The sequence below is a fragment of the Caretta caretta genome, chromosome 3, assembly GCF_965140235.1.
Source record: "Caretta caretta isolate rCarCar2 chromosome 3, rCarCar1.hap1, whole genome shotgun sequence".
Lineage (NCBI taxonomy): Eukaryota > Metazoa > Chordata > Testudines > Cheloniidae > Caretta > Caretta caretta.
Window position 1 is genome coordinate 57,940,830 of NC_134208.1, and position 13,624 is coordinate 57,954,453.

General features: G+C 40.0%; 1 protein-coding gene across 50 annotated transcripts in view; it reads left to right on the forward strand.

The window, feature by feature from the left end:
- Positions 1 to 13,624, forward strand: part of RIMS1 (regulating synaptic membrane exocytosis 1) — a 504,482-nt gene that overhangs the window by 382,577 nt on the left and 108,281 nt on the right. For 47 of the 50 annotated variants that reach the window (XM_075126529.1, XM_048845932.2, XM_048845939.2 and 44 more), the window contains one exon: positions 5,219 to 5,331. The exons of the other annotated variants lie outside the window; for them this stretch is intronic. In XM_075126529.1, coding sequence (XP_074982630.1) covers positions 5,219 to 5,331 — 113 coding nt within the window. The remainder of the gene's footprint in view (positions 1 to 5,218; positions 5,332 to 13,624) is intronic. 50 annotated transcript variants of the gene reach the window in all.

The window sequence follows — 13,624 nt, forward strand, 5'->3', positions numbered from 1 at the left end:
AATGTCCTGTGCAACACATTAAACATATATCCTAAGGCTAATGTTTCCGAAAGAACTTAAGGGAGTTAGGTTCCAAACTTCCACTGAATTTCAGAGGGAGTTAAGAACTTAACTTGCTTAGGTACTTTTGAAAATCCCAACCCAAATCTTTCTACAGGAATATATAAGCAGTAATCTATTAATACAGTGACATTTTACTGGTATTGGTTAGTTTAAGGCTTATATTGAATTCTACTTCCTGACTTAGTGGGATAAGACTGGCAGGGCAATCGCTACACCCCAGGGTCCAAGTTGGTGAACAGATGTGCCTCCTTTTCCTCTCTCCCTGCTCAGAATACATGTAGAGATCATAAGTTGGCAGGGGCTGGTGCTGGAGAGCGTTGAGCTTAGTCACACATTAGCTAATTCAGGTGTATATGGTAGGTAACGGAGGGAGCACAAATTGGCCCCAGCAAACCCCTCTCCTTGTGTATTTAAGCATTCTTGGGATCAGAACACCCATTCTTGCTACTTAAAGCTGTCTTGCCCTGTGCTTTAGTTGGTGTTGTCATTAGAGCAGGGTTACCAGGGTTTCTCTGGATCTGATCCAATTGCCTTTTGAGGTTAGAAAGCATTTTTTAATCTCTTCTGGACAAGACCGGTAGAGGTATCTGGTGGGTTTTTCATCCTCCTAACAGCACCCTGGAGGTATGATACGTGGGGGTAAGAAGGGTAAAAAAATAAGAGGCTGAAGCAATGTATGTCAATAAATATTGTCACAAATTGTAGCCAGTGCCCAGCATGTAGAGTTTCAAAAGGCCAGCTCTTGGGGGTGAACACAACCATGGGACCCAGGAGAGATACGAGAAGGTATTAAATCTTTGCAGACTGGGTTCTCTCGTGTCTGTACGGTCATTTCCACCTTCAGTAGGTGGTTAGTGGGACCAGACAGTGGGCTGAATCATGAACTGAGCAGGGGTATTTAGCAAAGGGAGCTTGGCTTCATTCCTTAGTGGTATGGTGAGAGGCCATTCAACCCCACACTGGACACAGTTGATGTCTGGCCATTTGGGGAGGTGGGGAGTCATTCTGTCCTTATATGTTAAAATTGATAAAGTTGAGGCCTGACATTTTAAATCCTTTCACACGACTGGCATAATGCTTCTTCATGTCCTGAATAATGTGAATCATTGTTCTTCAGCTCTCACATAGTTTACCCAGGAAGAGCCTGAAAACCCCTTATAATAAAAGGTCTGGGCCTAGACCTGCAATCCCATTGTGAGTAGTCCACTTGACTTCACAAGTAAGGGCTTTAGAATTTTCCCATAGCCATCTGGCTAACAGAATACCTCTGAGCTATACATCTGTGGATTTTGACCTCTACAGCTGCTGAAATGCGCTATGTGAACTCTCATCAAATAAATGTAAAGGCCAAAAATAATTGTAATGCTTTTTTTTTGTGGGGGAGGGGAAAATAATAAATAAATACATACATAAAGATAGGTTTCTCCAAAGTACATTAAAATCCTGATAAATGAGTATAATATTAAGAAAAGATATAAACAATTAATGTAATTGACATTTTTAGACGTATGAATAGTTGTCTGTGAAATACTACATCCAGAACTGTCAAACTGTGCTTCCTTTTGGGGAAAGTGAATGAGAACTAACCATACAGTCCCAATGAAAGTTTCCTAGTGCAGTTCCCCTCTCCTAATATGTTACAATATTGACTTCTTGCCTGAGTCAGTGGGTGCTGATGAGACTTGGGATATGTCTACATCGCAAACAAAAGGTGTGTTCTTAACTTGGTGTAGCTAACCCACGTTAGCAAACTCAGGTGAAAATAACAGTGAAGACATAGCAACTCCTATTTAACTTGGGTTAGCAGCTTGAGTTTAACCTGCTCCCCTACCCCAGGTTCTCAGTTAAAAGCCAAGGTGCTTTGTCTTTATTGCTATTTTAACCCTAGTTAGCTAACCCGAATGAAAAACACACCCTTTTTTTGCAGTGTAGAACTACCCTTAGTGTGGGATTTCTATCAGGTGTGGCTTCCACCACTGAACACAGGTTTCACAAGGGTGAAACTTGGCCCCATTGAAGTTAATGGGAGTTTTGTCATTGACTTCAGTGTAGCCAGAATTTCACCCATAAAGTTGGAGTAGCACTTCTTACTTTGTGTAACTATTACTGATGATGAGGTTAGAGGTCTGTGAGTCTAATGCTTTAAAATGTAAATTAGTGTATACTCTTAGTGCTCAAGGTTGCTAAAAAAAAAAAAAATACCCCAAACCCCAACCCTCTGTACTTACACAAATTCTGAAAGGACATATACCATATTTCTCTTAGAAGCAGCTGTATATTAAATGTTCATGTGAACTCTGGGTTACCTAACAACACTTTTCCAATTACATAACCAAGTAACATTTTTGAATCTTCACATCTGATTGAACCTCCTTTCAGAACATTCAGTTAGATGCATAACAGATATGTGTTTGTTTATGCATGGCAGACAAGCTACAAAGTACCATAGTTGTATTTTATAGATAGAATATGCATTTTACACATATCCTGTTTAGGAATATAAGAATAATGAATCAGTGGGCTTAAAACCATTATCTTAAATTATGCACAAAACCAAATTTATCATACAATTTTAATTCTATTCACAATCCTCACTGGTAGTTCTCATGTAAACTTAAATAACTATCAATTCCAGGCATAAATACTGGGATTAAGATGTCAGTCCTTGGTGGCACATGCAAAATAGGTAGGGTAGTGACCTAATTTAATCCTCTCATTTCTCCCCACAATTTATTGCAGATGCAGAATAAAAGGCCATCTTTAAAAATTTAATGTAGAGAACTCAATTTTGCCCTCAGATACCTCCATGCAACTTCCATTGAAGTCAATTGGAGTTGTATTTGCATATCTGATCGTAAAACTGGACCCCTACTATTAAGGTACACATTTCCCAGCATAATTAGTAATCTAGAATAATACTCTGTGGGCCCAGTGTGGCATTCTGCATGTCTAGGATTTGCCAGACTGGGCCCTCCATAATGTGTGGGTATTAAAGGTTACTACAACAACCTTTACTTTTGCATTTCTTGCCTTTAGAATTTAAAATTATAACTATATCAGATCATTAATGTAATTTGTTTTATTTAATTTTCCCATTTTTAAAAAATAAAAGTAGAGGGAAAGGGATGTTCAAAATTGTGCCCCTGTGCATTTGCTTGTACCCAGCCAGCATATAGAGACATTCCATGGTTTACACGCTCAAGCGCAATAGATAGGTAGGTGCACAATCATTGTTTGGGCAGTTGCTCACAGTTTTGAACAGCTGACCTAATCTTCATACTGATTTCTGTATATTTCTATACTTGCAAAGAAAAAAAATGTAGGCATATATAGAACTCCACAATAAAACAACAACACAAAGCCCGACAGCCTCAATATCTAGAGAGACAAAGTGGGTGAAGTAATATCTTTTACTGGACCAGCTTCTGTTGGTGAGAGAGACAGGCTTACACAGAGCTCTTCTGTTAGTTCACAGTGCAGACTTGTAAATACCATAGTGTATTAATTTTAAACTTAGTTGACATTCTGAATTTTATGCTTGTAAAACTGATTTTTTTCAGTGACTTATAATTCAATGCTTTTTATTTTGATTTGTTTTGTTTTCCCTCACTGTCCTGGGTATTAACACTCAGGGATTAATCACCTGAATTTTTTTTTATTTTTAAAATTCATCAGTATTTGAGAGATGCATGTGTAAAAAAAGAAATTAACATCTTGACATCAGAAAATAAATTTATAAAGCCATGTGTAACTCAAAAGTAGGAGAAAGGACTGTGCTCAGATTTTTCCAAATTAAAAAATCATCTTTGCTGTGAGACAAATCAAGAATATTTCAGATGAAAAGGAGAATTTTTGCAGAAAATGTAAAAACAGACAGTTATAATGGAAGTCCTAGTGTAACTTTAAGTATAGTGACCACTATAAGATTATTGGGACCTAGTTTCATAGATTCGTAGATATTTAGGTCAGAAGGGACCATTATGATCATCTAGTCTGACCTCCTGCACAACGCAGGCCACAGAATTTCAACCACCACTCCTACAAAAAAAAAAAAACCTCACACTACCACTTGTACTCATATTATGTAGTACTATATTCTGAGAGTAATCTCACTGTTTCCAGTAGGACTGCTTGTGGAGTAAGGTGCTACTTAATGTGAGTAAGGATGGCAGAATATCTAGCCCTTTAAGAGAAATATATGTAGCAGTTAATTTCTTTTGCTTCTTTTGACTGGAGGAACCTTTCTATAGAAACAGCCACCAAATACTGAGCAAAAATAATGGAATAAATGTGTACATTCACCCAAACACACACAGAATCTTTCACATCTTCCCTACTTTATTTTTTCAAAGGTACATTTGCAAACATATTCAGTACTATCTGCTAACTACTTTCAAGGAAAGAAAAGAATGTTCTCTATAATACTACAGTTCTTAGGGTTTTTTTAAAAAAGAACAGTAAATATTACAGTGGGAAAAAGTAAAAATGCAAGAAAACATTCTTCATTATTATTATTATATTATTATTTCTTTGCAAAAAAGGAAACATGGGAAAGCAAATACTATATTTCTAAGGTCCATGAGGCACAGCAAGCAAAAATTATGCAAATTATTTTTGTATGTTTTATAGTCGATAGAGAAAATTGTTCCTCCTTATAAATGTTTTAGTCATAGTAAACAATTACTGTGTTGGAAGATAGTGGTAGGAAACAGCTTCTTATTTAAATATTTTTAGTATTATCTGTACAGTGTATTAACACTTAGAACACAATGATAACATTTTTCACAGTCAACAAATGTGTGGTTAGAAACACATGTATGTATATTCTCTGCATCCAGAGGGCTTAACAAGTTTATAGTTCAGCCTATCAATTTAAATTCCTTTGTTCTTTTGACATCTATTACACTAGCTTGATAGTATATGGGAAATTTGGATATCTATCCATTTTCAGGTGAAGACTCGAGGCAGCTGAAGTACTTGATTTATTAATATTAGTCTTCCTCTGTTCAGTGTTTACACCCTGCTTGTTATTGTACTGTTTGTATATTTCTTTGTTTTGTTGAGATGGAAATAAGATCAAAATTGCTGCTAAACCATTTATTTCTTGAGAAGTTTTTCACCACTTTTAATAGGCTTCCATTATGTGTTTTTACAGCAAGCTTAGTAGTGGAGGAGGAAACGCGACTGATGAAAATGAAAGTGCATCGTTATAATCAGACAACAGGGTCTGGTTCTAGCCAAGAATATGAGCGTGAGCAATATACTAAGGTAAAGTTAGCAGTATTAAAACAATATTTTGTTTGGAAAGGTGAAGGAGTAACATGGCTATTTAAAATATTATCCAATACTTAAGGATATAATGTTTACATATTTTGAAGAAAGCTTTTTTGAATCACAGCTTTATTATATCACTTTATATTAGACTCCTAGTCAGAAAAGTGTATTAGACTTTAGTTTTTGAAGTAATCTAAAATGGGTTTGCACAATACAAAATGCTTTTGCAGATGCTTGTAGAGTAACATATTTGCTTCCTAATATTGCTACAGACATAATCCTTCCTGCTTGGAAATACATGAAGGGATTTTGTTTTCACAGTATAACTCAATCATCAGTTGAGTTTTGATCTTCTTTTCTCATTGAAATTTAAAATTTTCTTTTGAGACACAAATTTACATGATAAATGTGTAATTGTTGCATTAAAAAGTTTAGTCCAAAGGTACCATATGGCAAATTTTGTTTATAATACATATATGTGCTTCCACAGCCATTTGACCTTTCTGCTGAATAGGTCTCAATTAGAACGCAGAAAATGACTTGTAGAGTTCTGTTATGCCTTTTACAAGCCAAGCCATAGAGGACAGAGCTGTCCATATGTGCATAATTGCTGAAGGCATTTGGCCTCCTGGAGCAGGAGCACTGAGGCAGGAAGGATGCTTCTGGAGGTCCTGGGGGAGAGGTACTTAGAGGTAGATCATATGATTCCTTTTTAGAGAGACAGTATTGTTTCTATTTAGTGTAAATAAAAGACCATCAAAGGTAGGGTTACCATATTTGAACATTCAAAAAAGAGGACACTCCACGGGCGGGGGGGCGGTATTTGCTTGCGCCCCCCGGCCCTGCCCCAACTCTACCCCTTCCCCAAAGTCCCCGCCCCAGCCCTGCCTCCTCCCCTGAGCGCGCCGCGTTCCCCCTCTCCCCCTCCCTCCCAGCCATGCTGGGAGCTTGGGGGAAAAAGCAGGCACTCTCTCGAGTGATCAACATTCACTCTCTTTCTTGAATGATCAACTCTTCTTTGCGAAAAATAATAAAAATCCCGGATGTTTTTAGATATTTAAAAATTCCTCCTGGATGATGATTTAAGAACCAAAAAGCCAGACATGTCCAGGAAAATACAGATGCATGGTAACCCTAAAGGCAGAACCAACCACTCTGGTGCTGTACTAGAAGCATTCTAACAACAAAAGTATTGCATTGAGACTATTGCATAACAATAATTTGCTTAGTATGAGCAGCCATAGGGTGACAGTATGAAGATAAAAGCATACTGTAGGAAGTTGTAAGTGCACAGTATTACCACCATCACAACTATAAATTAGTCAAAAATCATGAATTGGCCCCCTAGACTCATGAGAATATATTTTGGGTTCCTTTTATTTGCTTTCTGGCTTTTGAACCTTTACTGTTCACATTTTAAAGCTTTTCTTCACATGGACTAGAAACGTTTGGGTTTTTTTAAACAATGCAAGCTGGGATTTTCACTCTTACTCCAGGCACTAGGGCTTCAAGAAAAATGCCACACCTTGCAATCCTTGCAGTAAAATCAAGTTGGCCACACTAGAATGCTTCAAGCATGTACTCCACAAGGTATCCGACTGCTAGACACATTCCCCCCACTTTCCCCAATCCTGAGAACACAGCAACTTCCAGTTAAAATTAATGGGAGCTGCTGGGTCCTTAATAATTCAAAAATCAGGCCGCACACTTAGGCTCCTAAATTGCTATTTAGGTTTGAAAACGTTGGTCTTCATGTAATTAAACTGGAGAGCATTTCAAATATGGGAATATTTGTATAACTGGGATATAAATTGTCATCAAAAATAGAAGAGATAGATACAAAAATTCCCAGGAAGAGGAAGATAATGTATTAGGCCACTGGTTGTCAAAATAACACAGATGCTGGTGCTATAACACTTTTTGCTGAATATTTCCAGTCAAATCACCTGAAAAACAGCCCTACTTTTTGGGTAAAAGTAAAATAGCTCATTTTATGTTATAGATCACATGAGATAGATTCAATCAACCAGATACATGGGGGAAATACTATGTGACATGTCCCATGTGACCAAACCAATCAGTCACAAACTCAAAATACCGCATAAGCAGTAGCTTGTTAAAAATTGTGGGTATCCAGATAAAAGGAAGAGAATTCCCTTGGGCTTTTTTGGGCACTTCATTGTCAAATCATTGTTGTTTCACAGCTGCAGGTCAAACTTCAGTCATAGTTGGTTTGTTCTAACTACATATACAGTTGAAGTCAGACATTTCTCACTGCTCTAAACGTACCCAATTTTCATAATTTTTCAACACAGATATTTTTCAATACAGATAGACATGTATTTCTGGAGGACAGTGAAACACTTATTAGATTATGTCTGTCTCAAAGACGATTATGTGCTTTGGTTGGCGTTTGCTGTCAGCCCTTCAAATTCCTAGATTTCCCCCCAGTATTTGTCATGGGGCTGATACACCCCGTGACTCTTTGGGGGTGGGAGAGAGAGGTGCATTACAGCCCCGCAGTTGAGTCGGTAGGACTGCCCCCAGACTCGGGGCTGCGTGGCCCTGTGACCTTAGTCAATAGCCTGGTCCCTGCGCTCAGGGCAGGGCAGCCTAGTGGCCAGAGTCAATAGTGTAGGTGAGCTGGACCACCACCCCAGCGTGGGCGGTGGCCAGGATAGGGGGACCTGGGCCCACCTTCTCCACCAGATCCCAACCCAGGGCCCTGTCGGTGGCGGGGTTGCCCACCACCAGCTTGGGAGGGATCCTACCAAAACACACAGAGCTATCTCCAGTTCTACCACCACTTCCCTGCAAAGTTTCCCTGGGTCACTTCCTACCCAATTCTCTGCAGTTTGCCACCTCTGGGTCTCCATGGTCTCTCCCCTCTCTGCTGTGTCTCAAGCCTATGTTTTGGGGTCTGTCTCCATCTGGCTGGCCTCCACGTCCTGGAGTGCAAGCATTCCTCCCCCAGGTGTCAGCAGCCCAGCTCCTTCCTCACTGGCAGTCAGCCCAGATTGAGCTGCTCTGCTGCCTTTTATATCGTCTCCAGCTGGAGCATGCCCAACAGAGCTGAGGGGACATCGCCTCCTTGGCCAAGAGAGAAGAGTTAACCCCTGCTGCACCACTGTGGGGCTGGTACATCCCATCACAGTACTAATATGGGGAACTGAGGCCAAAATTAAACCCTTAGCATTTAGGTGCTAAACTAAAATAATTGTATTACATCACTGTTCGTTAAGAAGGAATGTTTAAATATAAATGATCATATCTTAAAGGAAGCATGGTGTCCATCTATTGAAGTGACAGGGTTACCTTTTCTGGGCACCTTATGTCATTACAAAGAAGCTGAGCATTTCAAGATAAAACAGTGGAAAGTAAAATGAGTAATTTGTGCTGAGCTTGAAATCCAAAATATCCTTAACATGCACCTGTTTAATGTTCCAGTTGATTAAAATTAAATATAACATCTGAGCTGATGATCTTGTGTCACCTGATCCTGATACATGGGTGGATAAAGTTTTACACTGTGACCCATTATTTGTTTTTGTTTTCTAATCTCAGTTATTTTTAACTTGTCACTACTATATTGTGGTTTTTGCTCCAGTAACTTTGTCATTTTATGCGTTAAGGTCGTTACTGCACGGATACTATAATGCAATCTGTTATAAATGTTTAAGGTATAAGGTTTAACCAAGTTCATTGTTCGACCACACCAGAAAAAAAACAGGAGGTAATGGATGTCATTTAATGAGGCTGCAACTTTATTCACTTATAACATGTGGGAGTGCCCATCAGTTCCCTGCTTTTCCAGATGTAGGAACCCCAAATCCCTTCCTCAGCTTCCTTAAAGGAGTCTAGAAACAGGAGGGAGGTCATCTCCCTGCTGATGAGATGTAGAAGCTGCAAACTCCACTTATTCAGCTCCCTTAAGAGATGCTTTCCTTCAAACTCTTTTCAGGCACGTTATATCCAGTAACCATATCCCTTCTATACTGAGTACCGGCCAGGACATCTGCCACAAGGAGGCACCAGCAAAATGCTTAGCTGCCTCCCACACCTCTGCCTGGTTCCCAGATATTCACTGATTCCTTCCTGTTTTTGTTTTTAACCAAAGTGAACCATATTTGCATCCGGTGTCTGCTCCCAAAGAGTGTACAGCACAAATCAGCTGGTCCAATAGCACGCCTCTGCTTCCATTCCAGCTCAGGATTGCCTTACTCTCTAGGCCCAGATGTGAACTGCTCACCAACCTGGAAGCTCTTCCTGTGTGCCCAGTATAAAATATTGTGCCTGCAGGTCCACACCACTGCTCACCTGGCCTGTTTGCATGATTCTGAAAGTGGAAGTACAAGAAAATTAACTCTGATTTGTGTACACTTGAATGTCATTGCCTGAATTGCTGTGGCCCCTAGCCCTAGGTGGGCCACAACTATTGCACCCCCAATCAGAAAAAGTGGGAACCAAATTCTTGCACCAGTAACCCCAGCTTTGAAAGCCCCTTTTTGAAAACTGTAACAAAGCTGTGAGGAGCCTTCTATCACCATGCATAAAGAGGGGCCGTATGGGTCTCATTGCTGTATAAATCCTTAATGTTCTTACTGGGCAATTCCTTGCCTCACCCCACAGATGTAACTATATGGACTCACTTTGCCCACTTGATCAGTTTTGGAAATCCTCATGGTTTAGAAAACTGATTGCACTTCCCATTGTAAATCCTTCCACTCCAAAGTCCTTCCCAAAGTATCTCTTGCTAACCCAGGCATTAGTTCACTAACTTCAAAAGTTCCAAAAATTGCTACCAAGAATGCAGCTTTGAACAAGGCAGCCTCCTGGCTGCTTCTGCGTATTTGATTGAGAACTTGGACCAAATCTCTAAGGGCATGTCTACACTTAAAATGCTGCATCAGTGCAGCGGCACTGATGAAGCTGCACTGCTGTAGCGCTTTAATGAAAATGCTCTAAACCGATAGGAGAGAGCTCACCAGTAGGCTTAGTTAATCCACCTCACCGAGAGGCGGTAGCTATGTTGGCGAGTTAAGTTCTCCCACCAGCATAGCGCTGTCTGTACACAGGGTTAGACCAGTATAACTACATTGCTCAGAGGTGTATATTTTTCAGAGGTGTATATTATACTGTTATAGGTTTGTAGTGTGGACCGGACCTAAGTGTTTGAACACTGATGGGAGAACATGGATATTTTCTAGGACCCATGTCCTGAGATTACTCTACTAAAAATCTCTGGACTAAGAAACTACCACAAGGATCCAGGTAACCCCTCATTATACTGGCAACATAAGGCTCAATGGTAGATGACACCATGTATTCCAGTATACTAGAGTAGGCCATATTATTGACAGGCCTTCCCTCCTCTGAAATTTCACAAAATCATTAATATTCCTGTCACAGGCCCTAAACATTATGGTTCTACTGATCTCTGTACATTCCTGAGAGCTGTCAAGGTTCTAGAGTACTACCGGCATCTGTTCTGGTTCCTGATTGCTCCCTGATGCTACTCTCTGATATTTGTCCATCTGACCTCATAAGAACATAAGAATGGCCATACTGGGTCAGACCAAAGGTCCATCCAGCCCAGTATCCTGTCTTCCGACAGTGGCCAATGCCAGGTGCCCCAGAGGGAGTGAATTTAACAGGTAATGATCTAGTGATCTCTCTCCTGCCATCCATCTCCACCCTCTGACAAACAGAGCCTAGGCCTTACCCATCCTGGCTAATAGCCATTAATGGACTTAACCTCCATGAATTTATCCAGTACACCCTGTTATAGTCCTAGCCTTCACAACCTTCTCAGGAAAGGAGTTCCACAGGTTGGCTGTGCACTGAGTGAAGAAGAACTTCCTTGTATTTGTTTTAAACCTGCTACCCATTAATTTCATTTGGTGACCCCTAGTTCTTATATTACGGGAACAAGTAAATAACTTTTCCTTATTCACTTTCTCCACACCACTCATGATTTTATATACTTCTATCATATTCCCCCTTAGTCTCCTCTTTTCCAAGCTGAAAAGTCCTAGCCTCTTTAATCTCTCCTCATATTGGACCCGTTCCAAACCCCTAATCATTTTAGTTGCCCTTTTCTGAACCTTTTCTAATGCCAGTATATCTTTTTTGAGATGAGGGGACCACATCTGTACGCAGTATTCAAGATGTGGGCGTACCATGGATTTATATAAGGGCAATAAGATATTCTCCATTTTATTCTCTATCCCTTTTTTAATGATTCCTAACATCCTGTTTGCTTTTTTGACTGCCGCTGCACACGGCGTGGACGTCTTCAGAGAACTATCCATGATGACTCCACGATCTTTCTCCTGATTAGTTGTAGCTAAATTAGCCCCCATCGTATTGTATATATATCTGGGGTTATTTTTTCCAATGTGCATTACTTTACATTTATCCACATTAAAATTCATTTGCCATTTTGTTGGCCAATCACTTAGTTTTGTGAGATCTTTTTGAAGTTCTTCGCAGTCTGCTTTGGTCTTAACGATCTTGAGCAGTTTAGTATCATCTGCAAACTTTGCCACCTCCCTGTTTACCCCTTTCTCCAGATCATTTATGAATAAATTGAATAGGATTTGTCCTAGGACTGACCCTTGGGGAATACCACTAGTTACCCCTCTCCATTCTGAAAATTTACCATTTATTCCTACCCTTTGTTCCCTATCTTTTAACCAGTTTTCAATCCATGAAAGGATCTTCCCTCTTATCCCATGACAACTTAATTTACATAAGAGCCTTTGGTGAGCCTTGTCAAAGGCTTTCTGGAAATCTAAGTACACTATATCCACTGGATCCCCCTTGTCCACATGTTTGTTAACCCCCTCAAAGAATTCTAATAGATTAGTAAGACATGATCTCCCTTTACAGAAATCATGTTGACTTTTGCACAACAATTTATGTTCTTCTATGTGTCTGACAATATTATTCTTTACTGTTGTTTCAACCAATTTGCCTGATACTGATGTTAGACTTACTGGTCTGTAATTGCCAGGATCACCTCTGGAGCCCTTCTTAAATATTGGAATTACATTAGCTACCTTCCAGTCATTGGGTACAGTAGATGATTTAAAGGACAGGTTACAAACCATAGTTAATAGTTCCACAATTTCACATTTGAGTTCTTTCAGAACTCTTGGGTGAATGCCATCTGATCCCGGTGACTTGTTACTGTTATTTTTCTCAATTAATTCCAAAACCTCCTCTAGTGATACTTCAATCTGTGACAATTCCTCAGATTTGTCACCTACAAAAGACTGCTCAAGTTTGGGAATCTCCCTAACATCCTCAGCTGTGAAGACTGAAGAAAAGAATTCATTTAGTTTCTCTGCAATGACTTTATTGTCTTTAAGTGCTCCTTTTGTATCTCGATCATCCAGGGGCCCCACTGGTTGTTTAGCAGGCTTCCTGCTTCTGATGTACTTAAAAAACATTTTGTTATTACCTTTTGAGAGAACACATTAGCTATGTCTTTATCAATCCTGGGCATATGCATGGCAGAAAAACATATGTTAAGATTTAGCCACTAGAATCATAATGCCCTTACCAACTTCATGGCCCTGGGAGATCTGGAGGACTGGTGATTGTTAACATGTACCACGGCAAAGTTGTCATTACAAAACTGCACTTTTTTGTTTCCAAAATATGTTCCTCAAATAGTTACTGCTACCAAAATGGGAAAGAATTCCAAGAGTAGTATATCTTTCACTATCCCAATCTTTGTATCCAATCTGAGGGCCATTTCTGGGCATACCACCTGTCTTGATAAGATACTCCAAACCTGTTCCTCCCGATGCATCTGAATGAACCTTTAAATCTGCCTCTGCCATCCTTTCCTCCCTCCAAAAAGACACTCTGATGATTCAGAAACTGCTCCAAAACCCTCAAATCCTCCTTCATCTCTTTATTAACCCTTATGGTTAAAATGGTTGGGCTTTGCTATTCCCATGACAAAATGCCCTGGAGCCACCACTTGGCAGCCAAATCCTGGTAAAGAGGACCTATCTGGGGCTGCATGATGTATAAATACCCCCCCACACACAATCTTCTGGTCAGCAGGAAGGATAGTGCAGTGATCTGACCTGACCTGCCCCCAATTGCTTCCTGCCCTTCTTGTCCATCCCTGTAAACTTTCCCCCTTCTCTTTACCCCTGGTAAGAAGCTTTTAAAGGGGCAATGCTGTTTTTCTTTCAGCTAACCCTTTGCATGCTGGTTGTGGAGGGCACATTCTCAGCATTTTAACTTTGTAGGCATTCTTCGGTTATGA